This window comes from Miscanthus floridulus, chromosome 5 (genome assembly GCF_019320115.1).
Source record: "Miscanthus floridulus cultivar M001 chromosome 5, ASM1932011v1, whole genome shotgun sequence".
Taxonomy (NCBI): domain Eukaryota; kingdom Viridiplantae; phylum Streptophyta; class Magnoliopsida; order Poales; family Poaceae; genus Miscanthus; species Miscanthus floridulus.
This window is the reverse complement of record NC_089584.1, coordinates 26,243,376-26,254,154: the sequence shown is the minus strand read 5'-3', so window position 1 is coordinate 26,254,154 and position 10,779 is coordinate 26,243,376. Positions and strand designations below refer to the sequence as shown.

General features: G+C 46.4%; 1 protein-coding gene across 1 annotated transcript; it reads right to left on the bottom strand.

Moving 5' to 3' along the window:
• Positions 1 to 8,526: 8,526 nt before the first annotated feature.
• LOC136449719 (probable transcription factor At3g04930) lies at positions 8,527 to 10,216 on the bottom strand. The gene has a single exon (XM_066449876.1). The coding sequence runs from the start codon at positions 9,926 to 9,928 to the stop codon at positions 8,729 to 8,731; it is 1,200 nt and encodes a 399-aa protein (XP_066305973.1). The 5' UTR covers positions 9,929 to 10,216; the 3' UTR covers positions 8,527 to 8,728.
• Positions 10,217 to 10,779: the final 563 nt, after the last annotated feature.

Sequence of the window (10,779 nt, the reverse complement as noted above, 5' to 3'; positions counted from 1 at the left end):
TCTACCTTGCATTTTGAAGGTTGATACGTTACAATTGTAGAGGCAGCTTGAGTTTTCATCAGTTCTTTAGTGTGGGTGCAGTTGATCCCATTCTTGAGACTAGACATGGTGGATAATAATCTATAGAATGCCCCTTCCTATCTATGCTTGGGGGATCAGATTTGATGTCCTGAAAAAAGTCTGTTAGAACAGTTGGCAGGGGAATTTATCAAATAATTTTTTCTAAAAAAAGGAATGACAAGTTACCTCACTGTTAGAAGCAAAATCTCCATCCAGAGCTATGCACCTAGGATGGACTGACCCACAGAAGAGATGGGAGTGCCATTCTTGCCACCAAGAGTCAAAAAGGTTGTAAGAGAGGTTGACTCTTGCCTAATATGCAAGCAAAAGGAAGGAAGATCTGATCCAAGTTAAAAGACTCTAGAGGCTTCCATTACTTCACTAATACCTTCTACTAGCTTCAATGTATTCTTGAAGAACAGTTGAGGAGGCAGCTGACCAAAGCCAAATTAATGGGCCACAAAACAAGGATTGTAGAATTCATAGGTTGGAAGATTTTCTAGGAGGAAAGAACCAGTAGCCATTTTGCCATGGCCATGGCGAAATTCAGCTGGCGGTACACAGGGTTTGATGATGCAACTGAAGATTGCTACAGCTATTTCATCTGAGCAGCCTGATTCAAACCAGAATTTGACTAGCAGAACTAATTCATTGTCTTCACCTTCATTATAAGGTAGCCAAGTCAAGATGTTTGCATCAAATCCTTTGTAGAATTTCTTGAAAAGATGGCCTATATCAACAGCAATTGTTATGGCGGATGCAGCCTCACCGTAGTTCATGCATTATCAAACTCTTCCTTCTTTCCCTTTATAATCTTTAGCCAAGTTGGAAGAAGGGAAGCTCAGGTTTCTGAGATCAGGTCTTACAATCTTGTGCATATACAGGTTCAGCCATAGTTGTATCAACCACCAAGGTCCACTAATAGTGTGCACTGGTTCATTCTTCAGCAACTGGACAGCTACCTGGTGCATCAGATGATAAGAAGATCCTAGCAGGTATTTTCCAAGTGGGATTTCATTGTCAGCTGCTAGATGCTCTATCAAATATTTATGATTAAAAGTTGTCCACATGAAGACCCACAAAAGATGAATCTTTTTAGCCACATGTTCAAGAAGGCTACATGTTCCCTTTTGGCAACAGTTGATCTGTCTCCAATATGGTTCTGAATGTAGCTTGCTCATCCTGTGTTGTATGATATTTTGGCTAATTTCTTGAATCTAGCACTTAAGAAGTCATAAGGTTGCATTGATCCTATTATTCTAAGGCCGGTCAACATATAGACATTGGCCAAAGTGATGGTCATTGGGCCGTGACAAAAAATGAAAGCATTCAGAGTGTTGGACAAGAAATAAGATGCAGAAATGAGAAGTGAATCATTCCTCTCCATTCTAGATAATGAGAGTGTCAAGCATTGATTCAAGTCATAAATCTCTCAATCTCTAGCCTTTTCCCTCGATACCCTATGAAATCAATCTCTGCATCCCCTAAGCATTTTAGGCCGGTTTCTAAAGGGAGTTTTAGTGTTCTAGGAGGACAAATCTACTATAGATTATTTATAGGGGATTCGGTTGGTTTCTTGATAGATAAAGTTAGATGGATCAGGGTCACCCAGAGGCCCAAGATAATAGACATTGGGAGCAACAGCCGATGGAATCAAAATTTTGTTCCTCATTTCCTTGAAACCAAATAAAATAAATTGCAAAAGAAAGGAAATGCAGGGTAACGGCTGATACTTGGAAGACAGAAACTTGAAAGCGTACCTCAGGGATATGGTCGCTGGTCACCTTTGTAGCCAAAATGGATCTAAATCTGAGGAAGATTACTTGAATAATAGCTTGATAAAGCAGAGGATTTGCTAGGGTTAAGGCCTTGGTGATAGCGACATTGGTTGTTGAAGCTTGCTCGAGAAGGGGAAAGAGAATGGGCCGAGTGAGTTGGAAATGAATACTATTGGGGTGTTATATAAAATTCGAACCAAGAAATCAGGAGCCGCGCGTATATGTTGGAATAAAGGGTTGTGACATGGTGAGCAGGTAGATAGAAATTTTGGAATAAAATCATTTTTATCCCAAAATTAGGAGCATGTGTTTACACCAAAATTTGAAAAGAAGAACATGGGAACTTGAAGCTTCCAAGATTGTGTCATCAGGGAATCAATTGCATAAGGATCGATATCAGCTGATTCAGATGCGGTACTGGGATCGACTCTCTTCAGATGACATCAGCAGATAACGTCAATGAGCCATGGTTGGCTTTGGGAAAAACATGTCGGACTCTATAAAAAGAGAAAGATTAGGGTCCAAATTATCTTGGGTTAGGAATGTTTTCTCTTATACCAAAGATTGTAATGAGTCGTACTTGAGTAGGATTCATGTTTAGGTTCCGGGTATAAATATTGGACCCTGACTATTATAAAAAGGATCATAAATCAATCAATACCAATTACTTTTTTGGCTTTACGCCAACCCTTAGGAGTAGGAGTACTGTAGATCTCAGTGGGTTCTTTAACAAGCAGGGCTGCATCAGTTCGATCGACCTTCGGCTTGTCTATAAGTACCGTCATGGCTTATACTTCTGTTTGTAAGGCTACATCGGTCTAGCCAACCTCTTATGAGCTCTAGTATGAGTTAGTTATCGATGCTTATCTAGTTCAAGTATGGCTGCATCGGTTAAGTTTGACCTCCACTGCTCGAATTAGATTATGGTCAATTATCGGCTCTACCTAAGGGTGGCATCCTTCAGGTAGATTCATTAAGTTACTGATCTTGCTGATATTCTTGTTGTCATTAGTTTCAACAATATCAGCTTGCCTGATCGAGATCGATCTAGATTGACCTCACATGCTTTTAGTCCATCGTTTATTTTGTCACATTGCGATGATCCTTACTTAAAATGATAGATTATGTTTTATCGGCCGTTCTACTCTGATCTTGATCGTGCATAGTACATGGCTAAGGCATGTCTAATCTTGAGAATGTTTATTAGCTAGTTGAATCTAGTCTATAGCTCGCTATTATGGCTGCAATGATCCGATAGATCCCATTATTAGCACTTTAAATCAGAGAATGCTAGCTGGTAGATTTGCTTTCGACCAGGCGTGACCTTGGCTGTTTGCTATGCCTGCATCGGCTAAATAGCCGATTGCCCGTACTTTAACACTTATATGGCGTATTCGCTGGTTGGTTTTTGGGCTGGTTTGGGCTAGCTGGTGCTGGTTTGTTGTGAGAGGAAAATATTATTGGCTGGTTAAATAAGCCTGGCTGAAACCAACAAGCGAACAGGGTGATAGTGTGTCTTCATGATTCTGTTAAATGTGAATAGATCTATTTATTTTAAAGGTTTGATTTGTTGTCTTTATCATGGCTGCCATCGATCCGGTCGAACCCCATTGTTAAGGATAATAGATTAGGTCTGATGAGTTCATAGATCTATTCATATTGAATAGTCGATTGTTCACATGTTGTAATCCATTTTCTACCTGAATGGGCTATTTTAGCCAATTCACCTGTGCTTTCATAGATATGGCACACTTTCATGAATATGTTGAAGTATGGTCAATTCTATGGGTTTTCTGGTTCTAGACTATCATCATCATCATAGCTGCATCGATCCGGTCAAACCTCACTATTGACGGTAATAGATTAAATCTAGATGGTTTGTAGATCTGTCCATATCAAATAGTCGATTGTTTGCATAGCATATCCCTTTTCATTGGATTCATTGGCTCTACACCATGTATCGATCAAATCTAATTTAGTCAGTGATGTATTTTTGACGCATACATGTTAATAGCTCAAGGGAAAGGATTATTAAAACTGGGTGCATTGCATTCGTTACTATAAAATCAATCATGACCTGTGAGCTTTACAGTCCTTAACAACTGATTTCTCCTCGTATCGACTGTTTTAGTCAATTTTCCAATATGGCCGCTCCCGAAGTGGCATACTTAGAACTATCTAGGCAAAACTAGCATGCTCCACCCTAAATTACTAATAAATTTTCTCTCCTTGTCAATTGCAGGTCAAATTGACTGGCACGCCCTTGGAAATTTGTAGGATCGACTGGTCCTGCGTTGAAGCTAGGAAGATCTCCAGATCATTCTGGCTTGCTGCGTGTTCACCTGACGTGGCTAACACGTTTTCGCCCCAACAAACATTCAGTTTGCCCGGAGGTCTAAGGGTGATAGGCAGAACTTCTGACTAAGTTAGTGCCTAACATCTTGTGCAAATGTTCCAAAATGAGCAGTGAACTGAGGCTCTCTGTTAGACACAATGGTTCTTGGCACGCTATGTAGATGTACTATGTGGGAGAAATACAACTCAGCATACTCATGTGGTCGGTAGTTGGTTTTGACTGGAATGAAATGTGCAGACTTAGTTAGGCGACCCACGATCACCCATATGGAATCAAAATTCTTATGAGTAGGTGGAAGTCCAACAATAAAATCCATGCTAACTCTTCCCACTTCCAACCTGGAATAGATAGTGGTTGAAGTAGTCCAGCATGTTTCAAATGAATAGCCTTGACTCGGCAACAATTATCACATCTAGCAACATAAGCTGCAATTTCATTCTTCATTTTGGGAAGCCTAGCTAGTAGCCCGAAAACCACGTCATCGCTCAACGATGGCTCCGACCATGTAGAAGAGCACACAGTGCCCGATGATGGCCTTAGGGTGGTGAGCCCCGCAAGGGGTTCGCTGCACCAAGAGGTCATCGAGATTGGATGAGCAAAAAATCATCGGTGACCCCAACGGAAAAAGGAACAACGGGAGCACGGCGTACCTGGTGGAGCATTCCACAAAAGGCAGAGTAATACACCTTTCTTCACGTGGTGCCATAGGAGGGGCCAAAGCAGGGGCACCACCGATGACACCATAGGGCTGAAAGCCGATGACTCGACCACAGTGGAGGCACCCGCATCTACCACATCATGCCACCTAGCAGGCTCCTCCTTCGCTGCCTCGGATGCCTCTAAACAGGGTGCCGAGGAAGCAGGGCACTGAGTTCCCACACAAATAATGGAGAGCTCGACAAGGTCATCATCCTTCCTTCTAGACCCTACCAAGGGGTGGCGGCCCTCGCCATCTGCCTCAAACACGGCTCTCGTTACCGTGGTATCTTCGACATCCTCCCCTTAGACAAGAACTTCATCCCCGACCAAGGAAGGATCGATGGGGGTTGTAGGCAGAGAGCTTCGACCGTTGTCAGCAGCGGCGTGGGAGCGCTTCAGACTCGACCCCCACAGCGGGTACAAAGCCAAATGCTTCTGGGCGGCATCCCCAACCAAAGCGCCCACTGAACAGTCAGCACCGCTCAGTCTGGTGATGTCGCCGGATCTCTATGGACCATCAAGGACCGCCAAATCCTCGTCTTCATCCTCGACATCCTCATCGTTGTCATCATCATCATCATCCAATGGCGAAACCCCATGCTTCTAACACACCTCGTGTTTTCTCGCTCTCTCATGGCAGAGCCACTTCTTCTCCTTAGTAGCCGCTTTCATAATTTAAATCTAAAATTGACTTAATCTAATCTATATTATTTATAAAATATCTTTTATATATGAATTCATATGGTTAACATAAACGAAGCCTATAGCTTTCTTTTCCACGTATAAGGCAAATCTCTCGGTAGTTGTAACTTTTCAATAGTAGCTCTGATTAGTGTGTCTCTCGCGACTGTGTGTTCGTAGTGATGCATAGAATCGTATATCAGACTCTTTTACTTATGATTGGTGTATTGTTCTGATGTAGATGCAATTGTATGCTATGCATGTATGTGTATGGATGTTTGTGTGGTGTTCTACGATTGTCCAGTCGGTGAGATACACGTGGTGATCCAAGAAGAAGAAGAAGAAGAAGAAGGACATTGAAGATTAAAGCTTACCAAAGGATCGGTGTGTAAGGCAAGTATAGCATGGGACCATCCTTGTTACCTATTTATATTTAATCACTTAGTTCATATTGCATGTGTCTACCTTGATGCCATTAAGGATATCCTAGATATTTGATAACTTGTACCTTGATACCTTTGGGATATTGAATGGGATAGTTTTTTTGCTAGTGCTTAATCAAAACTATGATCTTGTAACTTGACTAATGGTATATGTAATAAACATTAAAATATGACTTTTTAGTAACATAGAATCGGGGGGCTGGAGTGTTTATATGCTTCAGATTCCTCTTCCTAAGGACTTATCTGTAAGCGATCATCTGGGACTTACAGTACAGCTGTGAGGGCCATATGGCTCTGGCTTTAGCTCATTATGAGGATCTTTTCTAGCTTGTTAGTGGTTACCTTTAAGGCATAGGGTATGTTTCCTTTGCTGCTGGGAAGTGTGTACCGTGTTGCGATGCCCACGCGTGCCACTCCTAGAGAGGGGCCACATACGCCTAGCAGCCCTAACTTGTTAGATGAATCCTTTGAAAGGCTTCATAGTGAACCCTGCCGACCTTCCTTGGAAGTGGGTCAAGAGATTAGCTACCTCGGGCGAAAGGGTAAATCATGACTCACAGTGAAAGTGTACAACCTCTGCAGAATATAAAACTGTTATAATAGTCGTGCTCACGGACACGAGCAGCCTTGGACCCTTATGGAATAGAGATGATCACTAATGGATAATGGTACTAATCATTAATCGTTTATGCTATACATTATTCATGTTTACCTAATCATGTGTTTATGGGAATGATAAATTCTTTGACACCCAACTGCTTAAAAAGATGATCTATTAAAGCTAATCGCAGTTAAACCAGTGTCAGCCTTTTTGAGCCTCATGAACCCCATGATATAATTGTTAAGTACGACATGTACTTACGCTTATTTTACTTTTCTATACATTGGATAAAAATCCCGGATGGGTACCAGATTGCTGGTTTGGAGGAGTTAGGCTTGTGGTCAACCAGTCAATCGTCCCTGTGGATTTAGAGTCTTCGCCAGAAGATCGGAGTCAATTTTTTGCTGTCTATACTCTGAGGTTACTTTTCTTTTAATACATTATGTAATAAGTATTGTCTCTTGATATTACCCTTATTTGTGGCTATATGTAAGATTTAACTTCCTGGGCTCACATATAGTGTGTATCTGGTTTTATCTTTAAAACCGGGTGCTACGTGGCGGCCAGACTCTGCCTCAGTCAGCCACGACGGCGCGACGTGACTTTGGCCATCAGGGTCCGATCTCATGTCTGACATCGCGATTTCAACGCCTCCAATCTCCTAAACCAAAGTGAATCGGTGCATGACACTAAAACAAAACTTGTAGAGCTACATACCAGCTAACATTGATTAAATGATCTAGGTCTAATTTGCAACAGTGAGCAAGTTAAATCATCTCAAAGTCAGGCACAATGAACTGTTAACTCAGTTAGGACTTAGAAAATTTCCTAAGTGACAAAAATAGTGTTTTGCTGATTTTTGTGAGCTACAAATGACCAAGCTAGGCACAGAATTAGCTCATGACCTAAAAATAAAAGTTGTTGCTCTAAGCAAGTACTATAACTTTACTTAAGGGTGCTTTGCCATGCAAACATTCTATGACATAGGTCAACCTAGATTAAACATACCACTTGAAAATGATGACTTACACTATAACTATGACTTAGAGACCAAATTAGCCTTAGTCATGAATACCAAAGTTGTTCCATGTGATATTCTAAACATGTTTAGAGTATTCCTAAGGTTCCACAATCATTTTATACATTGGTTACATATAATACTTCCTAGGTCAACAAGCATATCATCACTTAGGAGCTTAATTAGATAAAGTGATTTACATGAACATTGTTCCATTAGGGTTTGCCTCACCCGATCCGCTGCCCCTTGTGTGATCAGGAAGATGAGATTGTCCAACACCTACTTACTACGTGCGTTCTTGCTCGGGAATTCTGGTCACGGATCCTCACACCTTTGGGACTGCGTGACCGAACTCCCACAAGAAGAGAGAGGTCACTGGCAACTTGGTGGCGAAAAGCAATCAAGAAAATTCCAAAAGAGAAGAAGAGAGGGTTGAACTCAATTATGATTCTAGGCTTCTAGACCCTTTGGAAGCATCGAAACGCCTGTGTTTTTGAAGGGTCTCGCCCCTGCATCACCAAGCTACTTGATGAGTTCAAAGATGAGCACCATTTTTGGTACATGGCGGGATCGCATGGCCTGCGCATGCTGAGACTGGGTCACGGTGGTGGGCTTGGTTAGCCTACCTTGTTTAGGTTATTTAGGAGGTTTGTTTGTGGTCAGGTCTTACCTCTATCTCAGTTGTCTATTAGTTCCTCCGATGTAATGTAAACAACCCCTCATAGCCTGGCCCCGAGTGAGGTGGTGGTGTTTGTAAGGGGCCGATCCATTTTTCTCTCTTTAATACAATGATACGCAGCTCTTCTACGTATTCGAGAGAAAAAAAGCATGTCAACTATGCACTGAATTCTATCAAAAGAGGGACTAAATATGTCTAACAATGAATCAGGTAGCGAGTAAATAACAACCTTCATCGTGAGTCCATCTACAAATCAATCTTTTCAGCCTCTAATCTTATGACAACTACAAGCACCTAACTTAAATCGATTACAGTTAGAATGTTTGAAACGAGCAACTCTCCTAAAGTCCTAATAAAATAAGGCAATCTACGAGACAGGCTCTAACAAAAAGACTACGGAAGAAGATCGCCAATCAACCTTCTGATGACCTGAGGTCTTGTAAAGCAGCGGTAACCTGTTCCCGCACAAGTTCAATCCTCTTCAGATAAACCTCAAGCTCCAGAATTTGCTGCTGCCTCCACTTATCATCACTGGGCATTCCAGGATTTGGGCCAGCAACCCCTAAACCAAGACCAAGAATGTCGAAGCCCCCAATGCCGCCCAATCCTGTGCCAAGCCCCAATCCGAATCCAGTCTGTCCAGCGACGGTGACAGAGCTGATGAACTCCTTCAGTAACGGTGACATGATACTCCTGATAGCCTCCTCGGTGGCGCCACCGGTGCTCAATGGCATGGGCGAAGGGGTCGCCGCCGCTGGTGATACAGTTGGCACTTGCAAAGGAGGTGGCGGAGCAATTGCCGGCACTAAATTCTCGGCGGCAGCAACAAGCCGGTCCTCAGCCGCATCAGTTAGCATCAGCGCGGACGTGGCTGGCAATGCGGGGGCCTCCAGCTCTTGCGCCGTCCTCCTCCGAACGCGCCGGCCTCCCCTGCCCCTCGCCGTGGGCGTGGACGCGCTCCCGCCATCCTCCATCGCAGCGGCGGCCACGGGGTTGATGTCGTCCTCGTCCGAGGCGTCGGCCGCACCGCCGCCTTCGCCGCGCCTGAACGCGGGGCGCCAGATGTGCCGCGCGACGTCGTAGATGGCGCCCTCGTGCGCGCTCCGGAACGCGAACGCGGCGCCCTGCGCCGCGACGCGTGCGGCGCAGACGCGGTACTTCTTCTTGAGGCGGCGCAGCTTCTCGATGAGCTGGCTCTTGGTGAAGTCGAAAGAGAGGCGGCGGCGGATCTCCTCGTAGAAGGGGCCCGTGTCGTACTGGTGCGACGCGAACGTGGTGCCCCGGCGCGCCGTGAAGTCGAGGAAGCCGCGCAGGATGAGGAGCTCCTCCTCGTCCGTCCACAGCCGCTGGAACAGCCGCCGCGAGTCGTCCGCGGCCGAGGCGCCCGCGGCCGGACCCTGCGGCTGCGGCTGTGGAATTGCGCCGGCGGGCTCGGGGGCGGGAGCGAGAGGGTGAGGTGGGACCGAAGCTGCGTCGGGGAAGGGTAGAGGATCCTGGCTCTGGGGATTGGCGGGGTCGGAGTTGGAGGCATCGGTGTCGGTGCCCTCGTCGTCTTCGTCGCCGCCGGCGGAGGGGGAGGAGGCCGCGGCGTTGTGGGGGTCGTCGTCGGCCATGGCTGGGTTGGGTCTGGGGTCGGGAATGGATGGAGAGGGGTTTGGTTGGCATCGGTTACCGGATAGGACTGGGTCCAGCTGCTGCGTGGCACGAGGCCACGAGACGTTGCCCGCCTCCGCCGGGCTGCGGTTGTTTTGGCTCGTCCTTCTTTCACTGCAAGGTGGGTCCGATCTGTTTGTTAGTCATAGACGAGGATTGCCCGGGGACAACAGGCAAGTGACGCGCACGGTCACGGCCTCCGAGTCCGAGGGCTGACGCCTGACAGAGACATCAGATCGGGGCCAGCAGGACTGCAGGATCCCGCCCCCACAGCCCCACCACGACCAGATCCGACGGCCAGGGCCCCATCCCCGCCGCTAGGTGCCTCTCCGCCTCCACGGGTTGCTGCCCTGCGCTGTGGCCCGTCGTCGACGCCGGCTTCACCTAGTGCACCCCGTGAATTTGGGCAGCAGCGGATCCTGAGCCCGCCAGGGGAAACGGCGCCCTGCTCCGCCTCCAGCGGCCATGGCTCGCCCCTCTCTCCCGACGACGCACCCTTCTATCCCAGCGGTGCCTCGGAGGGCCGCTCCAAGTTCAGCCGGTGGGCGGACGATGGCTTCCGCGATGACTACGACGAAGAGCCCACGCCGATGGCCTCACCAACTGCCTACCTCGACGCGGTCCGCAAGTTGTCGTCGCGAGGACCTTCTCCGGTCAGGGAGCCGGTGCCGTCCTAGGCTCCCGCTCCCGGGGGCACTCCTGGTGGTGGTCGCACGCTCGCTAGGCGCTCCAGGAGGCAGCAGCGCAATCCCCGCGGTCCTCCGTCCCGTGGGGACAGGGTTGCGGGTGGGTCTGGCGTGGCCCAGCGTGT